The following is a 24,036-nucleotide window of genomic DNA, read 5'->3' as shown; positions in this document are numbered from 1 at the left end:
CTTGAGTGAAGTTCTGAGTGGTATAATAAAGGTACAGAGGATCCTTTTATAAAAATAAATCTTCATGTGGAGTTGAGCAAGTTATAAGGTATCCCAAGTTAACTAAACTGTTGAGGTCTAATGATGAGCAACCAGAGATTGTCTCAGCTTTGTTACCTAATTATTTAAGCAGTGAAAATTACAGGAGGGCTGACAGGTATCTTTGTTTTCTTAAAACTTTTGGCCCATCATTGTGGATATGTTTAACGGGCATAATGCAGCCTGTGTTTTAAAAGATTATATATAGTAGACTTCCACTTTGGACACATAGAACTCGTGGGAATTCAACTGCTTATTCTACTTCATGAATAGGTATAGGTTCTAGAAAGTTGGAGATGTAAATCCGCTATTCCCTTATTCTCATTTTCTCACTTGCCTTTTATGGTGCATCTTACTGCACTAGTATAATTCGCATGTTTAAAGATACGTGTTTTACACAATATGGTGCTTAAACAAGCTCAGCTGAAGTAGCAGCCATCTTTCCCGATTCTGGTTCAGTAAGGTATTTTCCCCTAGGCTCCTGAAGGGTAAGTTTGACTAAATAGGATTTTTTTTTTTTCTTCCCTTTTATACTGTTTTGAACCTGACCTCTCCAAGATGGGATTTTATTGTATATAACTGGGTATTAGAAAAAAATTTTTTTAGTTTGTGTTTAGAAAGTCACTGAAGTACTGCAGCAGTTGGGAAAGGATGGATATTCATTTATTTGTTTCTGTCTTTCTGGGGATGTTATTCTTTTCATATCCTATTTTTTTTTCCCCCTCTAGTTGTGGCAATTTATGATTATACAAAAGACAAGGAAGATGAGCTGTCCTTTCAGGAAGGAGCCATTATTTATGTCATCAAGAAGAATGATGATGGTTGGTATGAGGGAGTTATGAATGGAGTGACTGGGCTCTTTCCTGGGAATTATGTTGAGTCTATCATGCATTATTCTGAGTAAAGCTCAGCAGGGCTGTGTTTCCCTCACAGGAATAGTCAGGTCTTCCCAGATTATCAAAAGGCCCTGGGGATTCCCCTCCAGTGAAATGAAGGAAGGATACAAATGACACAAACTACTTATGTTTTTTTGGTTTACTCCCCAGTATTAAAAAAGCAAGCTGAATCTGAACAAATGGATCTTTCTGCCATTATTTGTACTATGCTGAGCTGTTTGGATTAAAATAAAGTGACCATTTCTAAATAGGTCAGAGGTGTAACAGCATATAACTCTGTAAGACAAATCAGGTTAAGACTGATTCAGAAAATCTGGGATCTTTCTCAGGAATACTGTACACCCTTGGGATTTCTCCTCCTGCAGAATCTGTGGCATTGGACGTTCTCCAGTGCCTGTGCCAGAGGGTCAGCCTTGTGGCCCTAGTGCCGTACCCGGCCCCACGCTTTCTTCCACTCGGATGAGGAGCAGAGAACTAGTATTTAAATAGCATACGTAACCATTTTTATAACTGTTTCGATGGCTTCTTTCCTCTTAACACTGTAAATTCTGCCTTCTCTCAGCACTTGAGTGCACCGAGTGAGTGCTGCTGACTTGCATCCCTTCGTGTTTTTCACTTTGTAGACTGAGGATGATGAAGTGAGTCCCCAGACATTGCGAGGGTGGTTAACAGTTGCTGGTTTGAGTTCAGTGTGCTGCGGCCGCTGCAGGAGACTGCGCTGCCACCGAGGGCTTGTGGGCCCAGGCGTGTGACACGCGGTCGCCTGGCTCCCAGACTGAAGCAGGCGTGTGAAGCTAGATGTGAGGCTCCTGAGGTTGAGACTGACCTGGAGAAAATGTTGTGCTCTAGGCATCCTAGACCTTTGCCTTAGGCACGGTTTCCAGGAGTAGAATCTTGGAGGTCAGACCAGCTATTTCTTTACTTCTCTCACTATTCAGGAAGACATTCTTTCTTGGAAAACAGCAGTTATTTTCAAGTCTCTTGACAGTCACTGGGAATCAGAGGCTTGCTCCTGTGCTCCCCGAATGTTGTTAATGGCCAGTGTTACTGCTGCTGAGTTTACTTAGTTCTAGGAAAGGTAAATACTCTCCCGGTTTTTTGATTGGCTTTTGAAGTCGCTGCTCTTGGCAAGAATTTGAACCTTCTATCTTGGACTAAGAATAGTGGGATGAGAGGTTTAAGGCCAAATACTCATCTACTTACATAGATAAAAATCAAGATAATTTTGAGCAAAACAGTATTTTTTTCTGTCTGTACAAGTTACAGCTTCACATTCAGTGGAGCTCGTAAGGCAGCTGGCTTTAACCATCGCTTCTTTAAGTGGTGTAAAAAATACCGATGAAAGGGTCCAGGAGGGCTTGCTGCTCAGCAGCTGGATTTTGTGGTGAGGACCCAGCTCACGGGCCCAGAGCTGCCTTGGGTTTGTCCCCGTCCCAGGGACTTTGCCAAGTCATTTCCCGGTGCTGGGTAAAAAGGGGACAGAGAGGCAGGCACTGCGTTTATTTCAAATGAAGGCCTTGAACAGGATAATGTAGGTAAGGGGATCTGACTGAAAAATGAACAAGTGCACTAGTGTATGAGGGAATTCAGATGGTGTAAGCAGAAGTTAATATTCCACTTGTAGATCTGTTTTCGGAGCACAAAACTTCAACACTATTTAACAGACCCAGATACAGGGTTCCCTTACCAAGACTTTTTGTTTTAAAGTTGCAGGGGTTTTCCCCCACACATTGTAAGGTAGCTATTTTGCATTTAGATTTCTTCAACATTAGCGTTCATTAACTTGCCTCCACTTCATGCTTTTGTTAGGTCATCTTGACATTCTTTATGCTCTGTTTTCCTTTAAAGTAATGGCCCTGAGTGTCCTCTGAGCCTTCAGGTTCATTATGGACCAAGACTATCTACCTGGATAGGTTAAACTCTTCTTAGTGTTGGTGTATAACTAGGAAAACTGTTTTGAAATTTAGATGTGTTCCAGTTTTTACTTCAATAGCTTTGTGCTGAGAAAGCTTAGTGGATTTTTAAGGCAAGAGGGTATTTTGAAATCCCATATAGTATTCACAGCTCACACCTATAGAAGCAGAGAAGATAATTGTGCAAAAAAAGTTGGTGGCGGTCACCTTGCCTTTTGGACCCCTGCTGGACTGTGGCCTGCAGAAGACACTGGTGCAGTCCTTCATACTGAAGACCTGCAGCAGAGGGGGCTCCATCGGTCAGCTGACTTTTTCTATATTATTTAACACTAATGTATACAATTGTTTTAAAAATACCTGTTGGATTTTCTGCATATTTTAAATTTTTGTACAGTTTTAAATTCTATATATTGTCTTGGAAGGATGCTATGTAATGATGACGGGCCAGGCCTACAGTAATTGGAGACTTTTAATGTATGTAATATTTCATAGATTGCATGCTATTAATAGTCTGTGAAGGTAGTATTTCTTGATTTATCGTAAGTCCCCCCTCCCAATTTATTTTTTTTATGAACTACAGGATGGTTGGTAGTAGGAATTCCAAATGAATGCAGAAATCTTACAGGATACATAATATTGTGGCAAAGATGACCCAAGTCTAAAATCTGCTGACTTGTAAGCAACCATTTTAACAGGATAGAGGGAGAATCTAATGGGAGAGGGGATTTTTTATCCTTCTGAAGTGCTTTTCCTTAAAGTAAAAGTGACTGAAGTCTCTCTCCCCCTCCCACCCCCCCCACTTTTGGTACTAGTATTTGAAAGGCCCGGGGGAGATGAATGAAAATCACTTTCTTGTTGACCTTATGGCTAAGGCAATAAATCAAAAACCAAAATAGTGTCAAGATCTAGACCTGAGAGATTCAGCCCCATCTGTATTTGGAGTAAATATGATTCTTTGAAGATGTCTTGTTCAGTATTCTCCATTTTTTGGCTACCTGCTTTCTATCTCCCTCAGGGGCACCTGCTGTTCCCATCTTAGGAGTGGCAAGGGCCTGCTACTTTTGCTGTGTTCCTAGAAGTCACTAGGTGAGACTTTCTTATCCCTCGCTTTCTTTCCCCCCATCCTGCTGCTGTTTCTTACCCAGCTAGACAGAAGGTTTATGCATCTTTGCAGTGATGTCTGTGATGGAGCTGTGCTCCCTAGCAGTTTTATGTTGATTACAGATGATTACTTAGGATTTTTCTGCTTGAGAGGCATCAAAATGACGGTAGTTTTGCTTTTATCCTTTTGTGTTTTCTTTTAGCAGGTACCTTTCTGCATTAAGAACTGTTCCTTTATTTTTAAATTACCTTTTCTCCTCAGTGGAGAGAGCATGACATGTTCTGAAGGCCACCTTTCCCTTGGAAAAGGGTTTGATGAAGGATTTGGCAGGTGACTGCCAAGTCTTCGAAAAGAATGGGGATCTGAATCACTTCCCATCTGTTCACTTCTGAACTTCTTTGGCCAGGAACTCCTGACTGGTGTTAAGGTGATTTCCCTTCCATGATTTACTTAGAATCCTAGAATTTTAGAGCTACATGAGATTTAAAAAATTTTAGTTCATTTTAACTGATGAGGTTAGATGTTTCATTTCAGATAACAGCTAGTTAACAACAGTAGAGTTCCTGACTCAATGCCTGTACTTTTTCTACAGCTGTCTTAATTGAATATGCTGTATGTTTCTTTAAAAATTACGAGTGCTACTTGATGTCTTCAGGAAGATACTTGAAAAGATAACACTGTTTTGATAAATTCCATCAGTATTCAAACTGTTTAAAGGAATGTACTAAAGCACAACTTAATTAGTGAAAATTATCTTCATGTTAACCCTTCTACTACTCCACTCAGTACTATGTAGCAAAAAATAGGTTACCTGATTTCAGCACTGGCAGGAGCACAGCAAAGAGCCTTAGTTGAGAGAGGCTTATAAAACAGTATTTTTACGGAGGCATTGTGCTCATAATCTTACGTTTACTTTATTCCTGTTTCTTTTTGAGACTCTCATAAACCTTAAAAAAAAATTGACAAATGAAACGATAGGGCCTAGCTGTGTATAAATGATCCTTGCTCAGTATCTTGAGATTTTTTTGTAAAACACAAACACGAAAAACTTATTTTCACATTACGATGGAAATGTCTTTTGCAACTTCAGAATTCTATGGAAAAGCAGTTTTTCATATTTTGTGTCCAAGCATCTTTTTTCTTAAAATGGTTTACAAAAAAGAATGTTAAACAACTTGTGATCTGGCCAGTTGTATTTTTAAAGCTCCTGCAGGGAGGGTTGGTATCCTGAGCTGAGTAGAAATCATGCAGGAAAACTTGAGGGAGCAGTCTGTTGCCGGTAATGTTTGTCGTGTGTGCCATTAAGCCACCTCCAGCTGAGTGGGGGAATCTTCACTTTTTAATTTCGAAATTGTATTTGAAATTGTTGCTGTGTACTAAGAACTTGACCTAAATAAAATTCTACAAAGTATGTCCAAATGTCTTGTGAATGTTTTTATGCAAGTAACCAAAGAGGTTACTAAGGTGGTAAATCGGAGTGTATTGGAGAGAATCCTTCCCTGTTGTTCTAATCTGAGGGTTTTCTGATCACTTGCCCCTAAATACAATTCTTTTAATACAAAAAGGAGAGGGGTTTTTTTTGCCCTCGTTTGACAAAAGATAGAGATTTGTAAATACGTTATAAATATACCTTTATACATACCTTGACATGGCAGGCCAACACATAATTGTTGTGATACCAAAGCTTTGAAACAAAAAGCATCCCATTTTGGATTTGGTTCTACTTTGTTTAAAGAAGAAGATCTTAGTTTCAATAGGCAAAGCTTTCTTTCTCCTCTGTTGGTACAAACTAAAAGTTAACCAGTTGAACATATCAAATTGTAGTTTAATTTACCTTCCCACATTAATTTGTTCTTACTGCACAGCTTATTTATGGGCACCCCAACATAAACAGCCAAAACCAATTTCTTAAGAATGCCGATCCACAAACAGTCAAGTCCCCATGTTTAAATGAAATCTATGTATTCTTTTTATTAAGGATTGGGTAAGCAGACATAATGAAAACACAAAACAAAACAAATTTACACTGTATGACTACTGTCCTAAGCCGTTACAATAGTTCACCGACAGTAACTGGTAGAGTAATTTGGAAAATAACTTAATCCAGCAGTAGAACAAAAAAAACATCGTCAGTAGTACTGAATATATCTCTCTCTCATATATATATCTATATATAATCTATATATAGGTTTGCACAATCAGGGAGCAAGGCACATAATGAAATGAGAGCGTACATTTAAGCAGAAGAAAACAACAAAGCTGAAAGAAAAAAAATTGTAACTTCACCTTTACCGAGCTGTGCATAATCATAATCTTGAATAATGTTCTCTATTAGGTACTTTATAATGCAGTTCCTTTTGCCTTCTTTTCATGCTTTAAAAAACTATACTCCTACATTGTATCTATCTATTTATTTATGGCAAAGCTCCCACAGCCTAGGTAACAGTGTAAGCCTTGACTCCATTTTTTCAAGAAATGGGAAAAGGAGTAATCCCAGTTAAATATGTGCAACTTTCCTTTAAAACAGTAAACTGTTTTTACAACATTTAGCACAAGCTAATGATATTGTAAATGTACATTTCTATAAAAGTTCACTAGTGGCGAATGATAAAATTAAGCAAAATCATTTGAAACATTCCAGTTAACGCTTATTTTCTAGGAGGGATTATTTACAAGTAGAAAAAAAAAATATAGGAAGTAGGAATCATGAAAAATGGCAGTTTTTGGTATTAGGTTACAATAAATCTGACAACAATGGACAGTTCCCAAAATGCAAAGACTTTCTGTAAGTGCTGCAAGCATGTTCTGCCTAAGAAGAGGTTGAGGCTTCAACAGTTAAGAGCTTGGTATTAATAGCCATCCGTGATCAACAGGGTCACTTCTGAACTTAGCTATCTTTTAATATGTAGTAATCGCCATCACCCTGACTAGACTCACTTCTCTAAATGTCTTTGGTAGAAAGGCCAGACCCCATTCAGGTAGATGAAAGCCATCTCTTGTGAGACAGACACTCTCTATTTCTGCGCAAACTACAAATACTCATCTTCCTTCTTTCATTAGCACCTCAAAGTTTGCTTGTTGGATATTTTTTAAATGCTATTCCTCCAAAAGAGTTCAAGGCACTGGGGATTATAGCAGATAGTGTCTTCTCTTCAGCAAAGAGCAAACAAATTGGAGATTTTTTCCCTTAACGTGTTTATCAAGTATATTGTTGTTATTTAGCAAATGTATTCTACAGCTTAATTTCAGGTTTCTTTTACATATAGACCTTCCGAGGGCACAGTAAGAACAGAGCACTTGTTTAGCTGGAGGGATAGACTGGTTAAAAGTGTAGAAATGTTCTACTGAATTTTTAAAGGAAAATAAATCTTAAAAAATAGGATATTTCATTGTACTTGCATCTCTCTGTGCATCAAATCTCAACTTGGTGAGTGAGCACATATTCCTGTAGGGCTAGGGATAACCCACATTGATGTAAAGTGTATAAGCAAAAGTCAAAAGTGCCAAAAGGTACTGGCAACCTAAAAGGGAGTTTTAGAAACAGACATCTTCTCATCAAGTGTATAAATCCAAATTATTATACCTACTTAAAGCAAGTCATTACACCTATAATCATACAGGGCCATACAGGTTTAACTGGTCTAAACTTGAATAAAATCTGAGACACTTAGCAGTTGTAATTTGTTAGCTCGTGAAGGTATATGAAAAATTAAAACTAGGGAAAAGGTTTTTTTAAATTCACCTCATGTTTGTAACAAATTGCTTTTAGCGGAAGAAAAAAGGTGACAAAGGGTTCTGTTGGTGGCTTGATAGTCAAATAAAACCGGTCCATACCGTTTACTTTTTTTTCCAGGCTATTTCGTAACCTTACATCCTTGACACAAGCTTATTAGCGGTTGTATTCTCCCAGAAGAGCAGCTTCTGAAACTAACTGGATGCACAGCTCCTGTTAATCTTGATCTCAGTTGTCACTGTATTGGGGTTATTTATTCATGATCTCCCAATTTTGTCTAAACTTTCTTGATAAACTCAGCATTGTTTTTAGTGGCAAGTAAACTTTCACACAGAGAGAGGACTTCCAAGATGGTTCACGGCCCTTAGCACAGTATGCCGTCAGTGGGCGGGAGCACTTTCATTTTAGAGAGCTGTAAAACACCATCACCTCTACATTACTTTGACATTTTCTGATGAAAATTATTTCCTATAATTTTTAAGTCGCCAATCTTTCTCATCTTAAAAAGTCCCAGAAATTAAAAAGAAATCCAATTTACAGTTAGGTGGGTACCTATGAAAGCCATAAGAATACCTATCCTAAGGGAGTATTATAGCAGCTGAAGAAATAATGTGTTTGAGTAGTAAAAACCCAGCTGAATAAAATGTCAATACAGAAGAGTCTAGCATTTATATTCTTACCTAGAACCTATGTCATTTTTTTTTTCAAGATTTTCTTTGACAGAGACAGCGAGAGAGGGAACACAAGCAGGGGGAGTGGGAGAGGGAGAAGCAGGCTTCCCGCGGAGCAGGGAGCCCGATGCGGAACTCGATCCCAGGACCCTGGGATCATGACCTGAGCCGAAGGCAGACGCTTAACGACTGAGCCACGCAGGCGCCCCTATGTCATTTGTTTTATTAACAGAATAGGCTCTGCTGCCCTTCAGAGTTAGTACCCAAACCTTAAGCACAGGTGATCACCAATTCTGAAATGACCTGTGGTAGAAGTGGAGGGTGTCACTAATTAACCAAGTCACTAGCTGAAACAGGCACCTGTTTGCACTGCCCTCAACGCTATTCACTTCTCCGTCCAGCCAAGTCAGCTGCCCAGATGTTCTTCTCTGAGCAGAAGCAGATACATGGGGTTGGAAGAGCTACTGAGCAGACGGCAGTGGAGGAAGGAAGGCACAGCCCTAGTGTCCTCCGGCAGTCCGTGTTCTCCAACAACACACCAGAGAGAAGCTCCAAAAGTAACAGAGTCGTCTCAAAAGAACCCCACACAACTTCATCCCAACAAAAATCCCACTAGGGAGTAAAAAGCTAGAAGTATAATCTAATGTATTATTTTGTGGGGTTCTTTGATTCAGTGTTTCACATAAAACAAATGGGGGAAAAGCTGATTAGTAATAGCCTTTTCTGTCCTTGGAGAAACGTAAAGGAAAACAACCTGCTGCAGACAAGCCATGGGATTCGGGTGTAAACGGCACAGCTCTCTTCTTGGTGCCGCAAGCGTTCTAAAGGATGTCTGCTCTTTCAGGAAAGTGGTAACGCGGGAGCATCGGGTCGGATGGCTCTCAGGACTGACACAAGCCAAGAAGTCCTAGGGAACCCCACACTGACTAAAGCAAGGCTGCATCTTAGGGCCCAAATCATGCGTGAAGGAAGACTGAGGGAATACTATTGTTTTTCCCCTCCAGGAAAGCTGAAGTCCACCTTCATGCAAAATAAAGACCATCACCACCACAAAAACCCTAGTGATGAATATTGCTGTCACTGGATTCCTATTACTCACTTTACCTGACAAATAAGGGTGGTCCTTAGAATATAAAGCTGCAGGCAGCAGGCAGAACTGTGGGCAATTACTTCACTCATGAGTTACAGCGGAGCTTGGCCATCTGTGCTCAACCATTACCGAAACTGCTGCGCATGCTTAAATTAACAATGCCGATGTGTTAATGGTCCCTTCATAAGCCTAAGAATATCAAGCACACAAAGTTTGAGAACAAATGAGAAGATCCAAAAAGTGTCTGCACAGTGGTACATATTCTTATTGCTCTGTAAGCACATGAATTGCTGAATGATATCCTAGACATGTAGGCAATGGAGAGGCGCCACTTCATATTCTCTCTGATGCAGTCCTTTTTTTGGAGGTGGGTTTATAGGATATCTTGTGTATACAGTACAACTTTTGCTTATTCTTAAATTCTTTACTATCTCTGCCCCGCTGCACTGACTTCACTTTTTTCTTATGGGACAATGTCAAAGATTTTTGCAGGCTGCACTGGTAATTCTGATTCACGACAGGTAGAGACTTGGATTACAAGATGTGCTCATTTATCACCGCTGGGATGGCTAGTTTTTATTGTTTAAGAGCAGCTCTGAGATTGCATTTTATTTGTAATGGCCACTTCATCATCATAAACTGATGGGACAGTACATATTTCTCTCAGATACCAAGGAAAATTCACAGAACAGCAACAGCAACAACAACAAAGGCGTTAGGCATGGTGTGAAGCGGAGAGAATGCAGTGGGTCATGAGAGCAATGATTCCATTTTACACCAAACCTCACGTGCATAATATGTAATGTCACTCACTGTACTTGGACTACACTACTCCACCTGAACACCCGGGGACCTGGACAGATCTCCACAACCAGGCCACAGCAAGCAAGAGTCCGAGCGTGCTCTAGTAGCTAAAGATGGAATGGTCACAAACCTCCCTTTTCGCCTCCCGCTGGGAGAGTCCCGTACTCCAGTGGATTCTCTGTTCTACACCACAGTCCATACACAACCCGACAAATGGTACCTGCACAGGGGACAGGCCTGCTCTTTCCTAATCACCCATTCTAGAGCGACACACAAAAAAGACGCAATCAGAAGCTAATTTTGTTTTTGTAATGATGCACTTATCGGACATGGGATGTGTATATGTGATAGAGCAATTGTCTACAGATCTCTACTGTCAACATCTACCTAAAGCACACACTATATAACTGGTGACCCAAAGACATACCGGGACAGAGCATTCCAGGGGTATTGTGTCAGATATTCTCTCACGACAAATCAAAACAAGAATCACGAAGCCAAGCTTGATGAGGCTTCGCAAAGTTCGTGAAAAAGATACCAACAGTACAAAAAGAACTATCCGGGATTACAGTACTAAATTACCCATGTATTGTAGGCAAAGAGCTTACCTGTGACAGAACACATCCTAGATACAGGTGGGATCATGGCAGCCCTACAACTAGAATGGTTTAGTGACATTGTGTGTTTGCTTCCTATCCACAACCACGGACGGATGCAGCATCTGTGGAAACTTCCCCATTCTGCACTAGTGACCCACCCATGATGCTGACAGTTTCCTGATTTAAAGTGCCCCTTCAGGTATAAGTGATGAAGTGTCAGCCAAGCAGTTCGAACTTCAGCCAACTGGGGAAAAAACAAACCTAAAAGTCCCATCGATACACCAAGCATTCTGCTGTCTTCTCAAACTGAGAAACAGCACATAATACATCTATTCCTTAATATATAATACACAACATGCACAGAGAGGCTGCACATGAACACTTATAAAATGCCTTCTAAGTCAGTCATTAGAAGTTTTTGGTCCAATCCACATGATAGATAACAGAAATCCTAAGGGACAGGACACACATCCCCTTCCGTGCCTCTTCCACCCAAAATACACAAACCCATATTCAGGTTAGGAGAGAAAAGGAATAAATAGACTCACTCTCAGCTCTCTATATACATATACACATACATATATGTATACATATATATACATACACATAAACACACTATCTATGTATAGCTATGCGTGTCCACGCACACGTACACACCACACACGGCTGGGTACTACCTGAATAACAACATCATACTAGGAGGCTCTGCACACCAGAATTCATAGGTGATCAGGTGAGCTGATTGTAGAACTGATTACAGATACCACGAAAATAAAGTCCTACGGTAGCTACTACCAGTCTCTCGAGAGCTTGGTGTTCTGGTCTCTTTTGGGGGGTGCGGGAGGGGGTCCTCTCCGCAGTGTTGCATAGCCCGATATATGACTACCTCCGTAACCGGCTTTCTGTTGATCAGAAAGCAGTTCCGGGGGGGGCGGCGGCAGCGCCATATCATCCATGGTGGCTGTGGGCTCTGCCCTGGACATGCGGGAGGAGGAGAGCGAGCCGTGCCGGGTGATGGACTTCCGTTGCAGTGTCCTGTTGAGGTCAGCGAGGAATCCAGGCTGGACACTAAGGCCGGACTTGGGAGAGGTGGGCACTTGTGGCACAACTGTGGCCATTGCTGGCTGCTCAGAGATCTCTGCTTGAGTGAGGCGGGTGCTGTCATTCCGTTTGGGTCGTGTGGGCGGAGGGGCCTTCTTCGCCGATGTTTTGGACCATGGCTGTGGTTGAGGATTAACGACTGCCACTTTTGGAGAGGTGTTTCCCGAGAATACAGCTGGAATCTCTATGGGGGGCAGAGGAAGCTCTATTTCAGGTGGAGGGGGTGGAAAGTCGGAATCGGATGGAGGAGAAGGAAATTCTACCACAGAGTCCTTTCCGCGCCCACTCAGGACAGATGCTTTTGTCGACACACACCCTTGTTGGAGAACTCCGGGAAGGTTAACTCCAGAAAGATTTAGTTTTCCGGGTTTGGGGGGCGCCGCCGGAGGTGGTGGGGTCTCTTTGCTGGGAGATCCTGAGGGTTCTGCTGACGATGCAAACTTGCTCACTAGACTGTCTACTGAGGGTCTCTTGGGCTCAGGGTGCTCGGTGCAACTGCTGGACTTAATGCTGGAGTTTCGCTGTGGGGTTGGGGGAGGTTTCTTTGCCCCGGGGCTGGATGTCTTACTGGTCTTTTTGCCTGGAGATCCACTTTTGTCGGAGGCAGGAGAAGCTGAGGGTGTAGCTGTCAGGGGTGGTGGGACCAGGGCCGGTGGAGGAGGAGGAGGAGGAGGAGGGGGGGGCGGAGGGGGGGGAGGAGGAGGGGGAAACACCAGGCTGCTCTCAGGAGGAGGAGGAGGGAAATCCGGAGAGGGGACAGGGATAGAGCTGGGCTGCCACTTGGGTTTCGCTTTCACAGCAGGAGGGGACTGTGGGGCCACATTTGCGGAGGGAGGCCTGAAGGGCTGCTCCCCGGGAGGAGGGGCTGGAGGGGGCGGAAACTGGCTGGCTATCTGCTTCACGACTGAGGGCGCAGGAGACAGCGGAGAGGGAGGTGGTTTTACGCAGAAGCTCTGCTGCTTGGGCAACGTGGGTGGGGGGACTGGACCAGGAGGAGCAGGGGAAGAGGGTGGGATATGGGACACAGGAAAAGCCGGCTGCTTTTTTGCTGGGGGAGCTGGAGGAGTAGGTGTGGCTGGCACAGCTTGTGTCATAACAGGGGGCACGGTCTTGGTGCTGGTTGGTGGGGGCATTGTCACAAGGGGTTTGGGGGGCGCTTGGGGAGGAAGGGGTGTAGGGACAGGAGGGGGTGGTGGTGGCGTCAGAGGGGCCACTTGAGTGGCATGCTGAACGTGATGAATCTTCAGTGGAGGAGGTGGAGGGCTGAACTGTGGGAGGGACGGGGTGCAGGGTGCCGGTTTGAGCTGGGCCATAGCTGAGCCCGGGGTGGGGGGTGGGGGTGGGGGCGGGGGTGGGGGAACGACCCCACTGGGGGGCACCAGGATCTGAGGCTTTCCTGACTGGGAGGTGGAGGCCAGAGACTGTATCACTGAGGGCGGCGGAGGCTTGAATAGGGGTCCTGAGTGCTGAGAAGCGTTCTGCAGCCTGGTTATTGTGCTGTACTTGACGAACATGGTGGCTGCTGAGCCAGCAGAAGGTGCCGACTGGCTGGGCAGAGGTGGGGGAGGTGGGGGGGGCGGAGGGGGGGGCGGGGGCGGGGGCGGGGGCGGGGGTGGGAGAGGTGGGGAAGGCTGTGAGGCAGTGTAGGGGGTGACCAGCTTGGGCTGTGGGGATAAAGGGGGCATAAGTGAAGTGTAGGGTCGATTCATAGACTCCATTCTGGCCTATAAGGAGCATAAAGGGGGGGGGGAGGTGGGAGAGAGAAAACACAACAAACACAACAGTTACAGAGGTAAGCTTTGCGTCAAACTAAACAAGGAATCTGGGACATGGGAGAAAGGACTCTGCAGTGGGACAATGTCAGGAAGGCGAAAATCGGACTCCCTGGGCACCAAGGGTATACAGGGAATTTGTTCACCCAGCAATACTCTCAAGTGGCAAGACTGCCTAACAATCTAGGGAAAACGTCCTGCTGATCAGTGGCGGGTTGTCTGATCTCCGAGCCCTGACTTTCCCACGCCTGCCACGAACAGGAGCCCCCGTGGGGGGACCTCTGTGCACTGACCCCCCTGGACTGTGGCAAGCGGAGACGTGATGGCTCGAGTTCACCTTTCAGTCCATGGCCGCATCCACATCAAGCAGATGCCATAACCGGGTTTAGGAGTGCTGGTGGAGGGCCTCCCGAGGAGTGAGGACGGCTGTGTGATGCTAGCAAGCTGACACGAGAGAACATGAGAATGTTCAGCAGGGCATGCACAGTCACATGGGAATGAATGAGCTTGACACACACACTCGTGTTCGTGTGAGACACTTGCATCCAACATGCACAGAAGTCCAGCAATGCAGGTAAAGGGGGGGCATTCTTTACATTTGTTTTACTGGAAAATACATAAAGAAATGCTTTATAAACATTACAGCAAAAGATTATAAAAATACCATACAGAAAAAGCCAGGAGAAAATGAGGGGAAACCTTAGAAAACTAAAGGAAATATATCAAGGAATGGCAGCTAGACTTTGCCAACAACCTGCTGACCAGCCCCTCGGGCACCTCTGGCACTGCCCGGGTTACCACATCTGGTCATCTGTGTCATGGAGCCACTCATGCATGAATGTGGTTCAAGTACTTTTGAAAAGAGCAAAGGAAGGGCCCTTGGTTTAATAAAGCTTGGGCACGTGTTTTAGGTTCTTTGAACAGACTCTGAGGATCCAAGATAAACCATTTGTTTCCAAACTACAAATGACATCTAATTAGCATCAAGAACGCTCAGGTTAGTAGACTAGAAGGCTCAGGACGGGGCTGAATTCTAATGCCCACCAGGACACTCACATGTTTCTTTAAAAATTGCACAAAGTAAAAGCATTAGTCTGCGAGACTTGGTTACAGGGGTCACCCAGGTTAATGTGTTTCCAAAGAACAGCCCCTGACCTTAACTTGACCCTGTCTTGGCTGCTGCAGGGGTGCAGACCTCAGCCGTGCTGGCCTTCTCATTTGGCACCTGAGGCTGAGGTAACAGAAGAAACACAGGTGGGGTCAAGACACACCATCGATGCTGCACAGAACGGTTCGCGCTCCAGAAACTACCACGACCAACTCTGTGGCTTCAGCACACAGCATTCGGACCTTTATTATTATTTTGTTTTCCTCTTGGCCTTTCACTTAAAATGTACATGGTTAACACTATTAAAAATTTAGTAAGGGAGCAGACTTTTCTTTAGATATCTGAATTGTGCAAATCTGCTTCTCCAACTACACATACGGAGTTATTAATAAGCACAAGATAGGGCTGTTTCATCCAAACTGATTAAGTGGGAAAGGGAGACAATTATTTCTTAAAATCTGAGCCCCTGATAAGGGAGTTAAACAAACTGTGAGTGCTCTGAAAATTCAGGTCATTAGAACCGATTTTCAAATATTTCTTTCTAAGACAAAGTGTCCCACCCCGACATGGGGCTACTAATGCCTCTTGCTGAGGAGCAGTTAATACACCACAAATGCAAATAAAGGAATAAATTAAAGGAAACGATCCATTTAATTCTCTTTGGTGAGTGTACGTGTGTAAGTGATTCAGACCAAAAGAACAAAAAAAATCACGATGGTTACTGGGTAGAAACACAACGCTCAGGCCAGCCGTGCCACTGGCCCCTCGGTGACGGTGATGGCGACGGCGTGAGCGCCTCCCGCTCAGCGGGCGAGGGCAGCCGCGACACACAAGGCTGCCCTCCGAACTTCAGAGGCAGTCTGATTCGATGGCTTTCACCCGGGCTAGAGAACCTACATATTTCTAAACAGTCCTGCAATAATTATAATTCATCCTTCAGTGTCATTGAACAAGCTACTGTGCAAAGCTCAGGGATCCAAAATTTTAAGGGGATTAATCTGAATTTATGTCTTCTGCATATACTAAAATTTGAGAAAATCTCATGTGCAGAGAAATGCCAAAAAGCATAAAAGAATAGAAGACAAAGGAAGGAGTCTGAATAGATTAATAATGAGTAACGAACCATTAAAGCTTCTCTGAAACAAAGTTAGGGCCTTGGCACTAAATGGTGTTGCTCCATCCCAACTGATTAAGGGTGAAAGGGAAGACATCATTATTTCTTAAAAGTCTGAACCATCGATAGTCATTAAATTGCCAGTTTGAGATCTTAGGTCACTAGAGCCAATTCACAGATACTCATTTCTGAAGAGAAGTCAAAGTAAGAATACTGAAATAGGGCCAAGAAAGAGTTCTAATAAAGGAATAAAAGCAACAAACTAACCCATGGAACATCAAAGATTTTTTTTATATAAATTATCACCAGTGTGTTACCTACCTTGCTGGACTCTTCCAACTGAGTACCACGTTTCCAGGCTTCAGAGAAAATGGAGCTCACAATACTCTGGGAACGGACATGTCCTGCTGGCTGAGTATCAGATACTCCGCTGTCAGATTGATTAGAATGATTTGACTGAGACTCTGTTTAAAATAGATTTTCAAAAATAGGATTAAGTTGTTATTCCGACAGTATGAATATGTACAGTTAGCGAGCTCTTTTACACAAGATCAGATGCTATGCAGGACTGCAACAAGTTACTTTTACTCATTTCATATAAACACAATCTGAACTTTCCTCTAGAAAACTTTCCTTATCTTAGGGCTAATAGGAAATCTTGGTTCTTTTTAAACAGCTCACCATGACAGACTGAACATCACAATGAAAGATTTGTGTAACGTTACTGGTATCCTGACAACCTTGAAGAGATGTTCTCGCCTTGCCTGGAGGCCAGGCTACAGTGTAGCTGCTGCCTGGTAGTACCAGTACCTGAATCCCTAGAAAACACTTCTCACTTGAGCTCAGGGTTGCTGGGAATGGTGGCAGATACACTGGATGTCTCTCTGACATCCAGGGTGAGGGACCTGGGGAGATTATGTCACTGGACCCCAAGTCAGGTAAGATAACCATGCGGAAGGAAGCACCTGGCCCAGTGGCCAACATCTGGTGGAGATTCAGGTGTTAAAGCTAGTCCTATCCAATGACTCTGTGTGTGTGGGGGGGGTATATTATTAGATTGCTTTTTAATCAAGTCCAGCCAAGTTACCGAAGCAGTACAGAGATGACAGCCACAAACTCCTTTGGATAAAGTTAAGACATATCCTCAGGCAAAAATACAGGATAAAACCTACTCTGTTTTCTTCTTTCTTCATCATTCAATTGCTGAGTCTTTTTAAAGTTTTTTATTTTAATTCCAGTATAATTAAGTTATATTAGTTTCAGGTGTACAGTATAGTGATTCAACAATTCTATACATTACTTAGTGCTCATCACAGTAAGTGTCCTCCTTAATCCTCATCACCTATTTTACCCATTCCCCCATCCACCTCCCCTCTGGTAACCATCAGTTTGTTCTCTCTAGTTAAGAGTCTGTTTCTTGGTTTGCCTCTCTCTCTCTTTCCTTTGCTCATTTGTTTTGTTTCTTAAATTCCACAGATGAGTGAAATTTGGTATTTGTCTTTCTCTGACTTATTTCATTTAACATTCTCTAGCTCCATCCGTGTTGTTGCAAATGGCAAGATTTTTTTTTTTTTTTTAAAGATTTTATTTATTTATATGACAGAGAGAGAGACAGAGTGAGAGGGAACACAAGCAGGGGGAGAGGGAGAGGGAGAAGTAGGCTTCCTGCCGAGCAAGGAGCCCGATGCGGGGCTCGATCCCAGGACTCTGGGATCATGACCTGAGCCGAAGGCAGACGCTTAACGACTGAGCCACCCAGGCGCCCCAAGATTTCTTTTATGGCCAAATAATATTCCTGTGTGTGTGTGTGTGTGTATAGGTGTATGTCTATATATATATACATATATATATATATAGACACACACCACATCTTCTTTATCCATTCATCCATCCATAGACATCTGAGCTCTTTCATAGTTCCATAGCTTGGCTCTTGTAAATAATGCTGCCATAAACAAAGGGGGGCGTATATCCTTTTGAACTACTGTTTTTGTATTCTTTGAGTAAATACCCTGGGGTGTGATTCCTGGATCGTAGGGTACTTCTATTTTTAATTTTTTGAGGAACCTCCATACTGCTTTCCACAGTGGCTGCACCAATTTGTGTTCCCACCAACAGTGCATAAGGGTTCCTTTTTCTCCACATCCTCGCCAACACTTGTTTCTTGTGTAACTGCTGAGTGTTTTTTAAAAAGTTGCAACTTCACTAGCCTCCTACATCCCTATTTAATTACTAACCAGAACAACAGCAGATAAGATAGGAGGCTGGAACATGTGAATCCCTGAGCTCTCTTCAGCATGAATGTATAAGATTTTGCAATTTATATTTAAAAATCTGCATAATACTTAACACTGTATAAGGAGGGATGATGCTGGACTAGGAAAAGGCACCACACCACTTCATAAAATGTGTGGATTAATGCTGTATTAATTCAAAAAATATTATGGCATCTTTTATCTCAATCTTTCCCTTAATTTTTCTAAAATCTTAACTTGTGACATACTCTTACCTTGCCTTTCTCAATCCATTATCTCAAAAGTGTCTTCCTCCCCTTTAATAAACATTTACAGAATAGTTGTAGATTTATGGAGAAGTTGCAAAGCTAGAACAGAGTTCCTACACACCTAGCACCCAATTTACCTCATTATTAACTTGCTATATTACCATGTACATTGTCACAACTAAGGAACCAACACTGATACATTACTATTAACTACACTCCAAACTTTATTTGGATTTCACTAGTTTTTCCATTATGTCCTTTTTTTTTTCCTTTTTGGATCCAGGATACCACATTATAGTTAGTTGTCAATGTCTCCTATGACAGTTTCTTAGGCTTTCCTTGTTTTTGATGCTTTTGACAGTTCTGAGGAATACTGGGTCAGGTATTTTACAGAATGTCTCTCAATTTTGATTTGTCTGTGATGTTTTTCTCTGGATTCGACTGAGTTATGAAACTTGGAGAGGAAGACCAAGAGAGGGAAAGCGCCAATCTCATCACATTATGTAAAGGGTACATGCTATCAAATAGAACATATTACTGAAGGTACTGACCTTGATCACTTGGCTGGGGTACTGTTTGTCAGGTTTCTCCACTATAAAGTTACTCCCCTTTCCCCACACCCAACTACCCTCTTTGGAAACAAGTTACTCTGCACAACCCACACTTGAGGGGGGAATTAAGCTCCATCTCCTTGAGGGCAAGTGTCTGCATAAACCATTTATAAATCTTCCATACAGAAGATCTGTCTCTTCCCCATTTATTTATTTATTCAATAATGTATATCAGTATGGACTGATGGCTGTTTACTTTACAATTTGGATTATAATCTTACACTATGTTATTCTGTTGCTCAAATTGTTTCAGCTTTGGCACCTGGACACTCTCAGGTTGGCTCCTGTGTCCCTTTACACAGCCCCATCACTGTGTTTTTTGAGCATTTCCTTCATCCTAAGCTGCTTCAGGCTCATCTTATTCTCTGCCACAGCCCTAGTTCTTTGTTCTGGAAAATGGTATTAGAAAACCAAGATCAAGGCACTCTATTTTCACTGATCTTGGGGTGTCACTGCTCCTACTTCTGTCAGTGGACAGCACTAGGAAATACATGCATACTAACCCATACACATTCTCATTTTGTTTCTACTTACTTAGAGATGAAATAGTCATACAACTTTTTCGTCAAATACTTTTTTAAAAAGTTCACATTTTTATTTTATTCTAAAGCAAAATAGATTCTGAAAATGGTAGAATTCCTTAAAATATACGTAGCCAGGTAAAAACATTTACTGAAAGATTAATTTATATGTTATACTAATAAATAATGAGAGGGGTTTTTTTTTTTCATTTAAATATTTCCTAAAGTTATTATTTCTTTCATGTGACGTCAGAACAAAAAAAATATTTTGCTTTTAGAGGACATAGTTATCATTCATGGAGTATTTTGAAGGGAAAGAAGCATTTATTTTAAGGTGTAATCATAGCATACTTGTTTAAAGGATGTGGGAATCTGAAAATATGCACTTTTTGAGTATCACTGATTTCTTGTGAAAACTTTAGTAAGTCTGATGGCTTAAACAGTGATACTGAACTAATTCTAGTTATTTCCACTCTGCTGAAATGTCAGGAAACCTATGGGGAAGGAGGGCAGTTTCATCATGGATTCTGAGTATACAGACTTCCTCCACGCAACTTTTCTATCCCCAGGTATATATTAACAGTCACAGTTGTTCAGCAGTATGATTGAGTTTGAAATAAACTTTATAAATATATATAACAACACTCCTGGATTTAAAACTTTATATACTATATGGTGCTCCATATCAAATACATTTATGAACTAGCCCATGCTATTGTCCCCTCTAACCACCAAAACAAAATTTATTTTATAATTTAGACATTAGGTACAGCTCTGGTTTTAAGAACCTTGCTGAAATAACCAGGGCTGCCGTCAGTCTATAGAGATTTCTTCATATTGGCTGTCAGCATTTCGAACTACCTGGGATGCTTGAAGAACTGGATCCTGATTTAATGCTGGAGCTGGATAAGGAAGTCCAATCATAAGCCGACTCTGTCCTCTTCAAGGCTTCTTGATAGTTCATGTAGAGCTGTTTCCCGTACTAAACAGAAAGCAGTAAATGATGACAAATGAACATTATTGGGTATGATACAGATGGATGAGGTAAGAAAGGGGGATATTTTCTGTTTACTGATTCAGAGTTTGCATTAAAACTAATACCTATAGTACTTCAAAAATTATTTTTAATACCAATAAATTACCATCAACTCTTATTTATCCTCATTTTAAGAAAGGCAGCAAGAAGTTAACACTTTATTTGTTCATTATCAATATAAAGATTTTTTGTTATTCCTAAAGCAACTTTGATTTTATAGCTATCATAAATTTTATTTTCACTTAATGGGCATAAATATTCCTTCATGTTTTATGTGTAATCCTCTTCAAGGTGTCCTTAAAATTTTTTTCAAAGACTTTTTTTTTTTTTTAGAGCAGTTTTCGGTTCACAGCAAAACTGAGAGGAAGGTAAAGAAACTCCCCATATGCCCCCTGCCACTCTCTGTGCACAATCTCTCTCATTTATCAGTATTCTCCACCAGAGGGTGCATTTGTTTCAATCAATGAACCTACATTAACACCTAATCATCAAAGTCCACAGTTTACCTTAGGTTCACTCTTGGTGTTACACATTCTATGGGTCTGGAGAAATGCATAATGACATGTATTCACCATTATAGTATCACACCAAGTATGAATATTTTCACGGCCCTAAAAATCCTGTGTCCTGCTTATTGATCCCCCTATTCCCACCCTGAGGTGATTTAATCAAAAAATTTCTTTTGCTTAGGCTAAACTCTGCTGTATAAGCATCATATAATGTGTTCGTCAGAGCCAAAATAAATCACTCTGATGCTACACAAGCTTTTACCAGCAGTATTATTCCATGGATACCAACTGTTAAATGTTTATCCCCTAAGACATTTAAAAAATAAAACTTAGGCCTCAGAAAACACTGACAAAATCATAAACATGAAATGACTAGAATGACAATCAAAACTACATCATGAAACATCTCATTATTCTATCAAACCAAAACAGAACACCCTACCTTTGCAATGCGGATACCATTGACCCATTGATGCAGGGTCCTCACATCATCACAACAAAGGTACTTGATGTACTGAGATTTCTTCTGGATCTGTGGGTGCTGCAAGATTAAAGGCAAAGTCCAATTCAGTACCCTGAAGAACTAAAGAAAAACTCTATCAAAGCTTGAACAGACCCTGACACGTTATAGGTCATCAGAGTTAACAGCCAAAAATAATTTGTACCTCTTATACGGCCATAAGGCCAAATAACATGGCCCATAAGTATTTTTACAAAATAAACTACAAAGCAAGGCCCCTGGGTGGTTCAGTTGGTTTAGCAGCTGACTCTTGATTTTGGCTCAGGTCATGATCTCAAAGTTGTGAGATCAAGCCCCTGCTTAGGATTCTCTCTCTCCCTTTCCCTCTGTCCCTCCCTCTGCTCTTTCCCTAATAAATAAATAAATAAAAATAAATTTAAAAAATTAAAAAAAAAATAAACTACAAAGAAACTTGTGTTAAATTTTAGGTCAAGATATGCAAGTTAAAAAATACCTTTGTAGCACAGCAAATCCCCAAAGACCCTTCTATATTTCAGAGAAACATAGTCCATTGAGGTTAACAAACTCAACAGAACTCTTCATCTCTAAGACTGTGAAAAGGGAAGATCTTGATTTCACTTGGAGCCCACTGGAATCAGGAATTCAGAAGACTCCAAACGAGAGGGTGTTTGGTAAAGCTTCAGGTGCTTCTGTGGAGGTGAACTGGTGGGTGGGGTGGGTGAGTGCAGGGCACAGCACCTGGGACGTGAGTGGGCGCTCACACCTGGTGCAGTGGTGCCCCCTGCTGTGGACTAAGCACTGCTCTGCACCCCATCTGCCCACAGCACATGCCCTCCAGGGAGTGAGCAGCTTTTCAACTGCATCATCAGATTCAGTTTTCACTTTTCAGCTGCAGTTTGGATGGGAGGTGACTGACTAGACCAGCTATACAACCCAAGTGCTAGAACAGACTTAAGGTATTTTAACTCTACTGGGCCACAACCACGACTTCCCTGGAAAGAAAAACCCTAAATCACACTTGGTTCTGGATGTAACAGTTGTTAATTATTACTTCTCTTTTCAGTTATTCTGAAAAAATTTTTTTAAATGGCTACATTTTACCTGGGGAAATATTTAAGATTATGTTAAATTATAAGAGGCTTTAAAGATTCTCTAACCACATTTGTTGTGGAAATCCAGGAGATCAATAAAATAAGCAATTTGGGTAAGTTCTCAATGCTGCAGAAATAGATGACCACCCATATAAGTTATGTATCTGCACTGTTGTAGATCAATCTTGGGGTGCCTGGGTGGCTCAGTTGGTTAAGCATCAGACTCTTGATTTTGGCTCAGGTCATGATCTCAGGGTTGTGAGACTGAGCCCCAAGTCAGGCTCCACACTGGGCATGGAGACTGCTTAAGATTCTCTCTCTCCCTCTGCCCCTCCGATCCCCCTGCTCACTCTCGCATATGCTCTCTTTAAAAAAAAAAAAAAGGTCAATCTCTCTGGTCTACAATGAGAGAAATTTAAATCCATTTATTCTATTCTATACATTGCTATATAGAGCTCAGCTCCTATAATAAAACATTTAATACCAAAACCAATTTAGTTACTAAAGGCTAGAGTGAAAGTTTTAAACAATAAATCATCAACAAAAAGAGGTTGGCAAATGGCATGGATGGAACTAGAGGGTATTATGCTAAGCGAAATAGAGAATGACAAATACCATTTCACGTGGAATGGTGGTGTTTGGTGGATCTCAAGGTTGTGAGATCATATGTGGAATTTTTGTTTTTTTAAGAATTTATTTATTTATTTGAGAGAGAGAGAGCACATGAGAGGGAGGAGGCTCAGAGGGAGAAGCAGACTCCCTGCTGAGCAGGGAGCCCAATGTGGGACTCGATCCCGCGACTCCAGGATCATGACCTGAGCTGAAAGCAGTCGCTTAACCAACTGAGCCACCCAGGCGCCCTCATATGTGGAATTTAAGAAACAAAACAGATGAACATGGGGGAAGGGAAGGAAAAATAAAAGATGATAACAGAGAGGGAGGCAAACCCTAAGAGGCTCTTAACTATAAGAAACAAACTAAGGGTAGTGGGAGGGAGGATGGGGTAATTGAGTGATGGGCATTAAGGAGGGCACTTGATGTAATGAACACTGGGTGTTATATGCAACTGATGAATCACTAAATTCTACCTCTGAAACTAAAAAAAAAAAAAAAAAAGGAGGTTAGCCAAACAATACTTAACAGTGTTCTCTCTTAATACTATAGGTTCCACAGCCTTCTCTTGGAATATATTCCCTCATCCTTATTAAATCACATTATGATAAACCACCATAGCAATCTTGAAAAAGCAAAGGAGGACAGGTAGAGGAGATATATTTTTCCATAGAATAAGGAAGGGCAGTTT

The 24,036-nt window shown here is 41.8% G+C and overlaps 2 protein-coding genes across 48 annotated transcripts in view; one reads left to right on the top strand and one right to left on the bottom strand.

Moving 5' to 3' along the window:
- RAPH1 (Ras association (RalGDS/AF-6) and pleckstrin homology domains 1) overlaps positions 1-24,036 on the bottom strand; it is a 112,461-nt gene that overhangs the window by 13,900 nt on the left and 74,525 nt on the right. For 5 of the 8 annotated variants that reach the window (XM_081813825.1, XM_081813824.1, XM_081813826.1 and 2 more), the window contains 4 exons: positions 21,604-21,702; positions 20,478-20,598; positions 16,303-16,445; positions 5,935-13,711 (listed from right to left, as the gene is read on the bottom strand). In XM_081813825.1, the coding sequence (XP_081669951.1) occupies positions 11,678-13,711; positions 16,303-16,445; positions 20,478-20,598; positions 21,604-21,702 (2,397 nt within the window). In that variant the 3' untranslated portion in view covers positions 5,935-11,677. Of the gene's footprint in view, positions 1-5,934; positions 13,712-13,767; positions 14,366-14,388; positions 14,991-16,302; positions 16,446-20,477; positions 20,599-21,603; positions 21,703-24,036 lie in introns of those variants that run through there. The other 3 variants (XM_081813831.1, XM_081813829.1, XM_081813830.1) reach the window with 3 other exon arrangements.
- The window catches only part of ABI2 (abl interactor 2), a 164,631-nt gene that overhangs the window by 114,358 nt on the left and 26,237 nt on the right, over positions 1-24,036 (top strand). For 17 of the 40 annotated variants that reach the window (XM_081813872.1, XM_081813856.1, XM_081813841.1 and 14 more), the window contains one exon: positions 807-1,154. The exons of 1 other annotated variant lie outside the window; for it this stretch is intronic. In XM_081813872.1, coding sequence (XP_081669998.1) covers positions 807-982 — 176 coding nt within the window. In that variant the 3' untranslated portion in view covers positions 983-1,154. Of the gene's footprint in view, positions 1-806; positions 5,401-24,036 lie in introns of those variants that run through there. 22 more of the 40 variants (XM_081813843.1, XM_081813834.1, XM_081813846.1 and 19 more) reach the window with 3 other exon arrangements.

Source organism: Leptonychotes weddellii, chromosome 3 (genome assembly GCF_054177405.1).
Source record: "Leptonychotes weddellii isolate Sample4059 chromosome 3, ASM5417740v2, whole genome shotgun sequence".
Lineage (NCBI taxonomy): Eukaryota > Metazoa > Chordata > Mammalia > Carnivora > Phocidae > Leptonychotes > Leptonychotes weddellii.
This window is presented reverse-complemented; position numbering and strand designations above follow the sequence as displayed.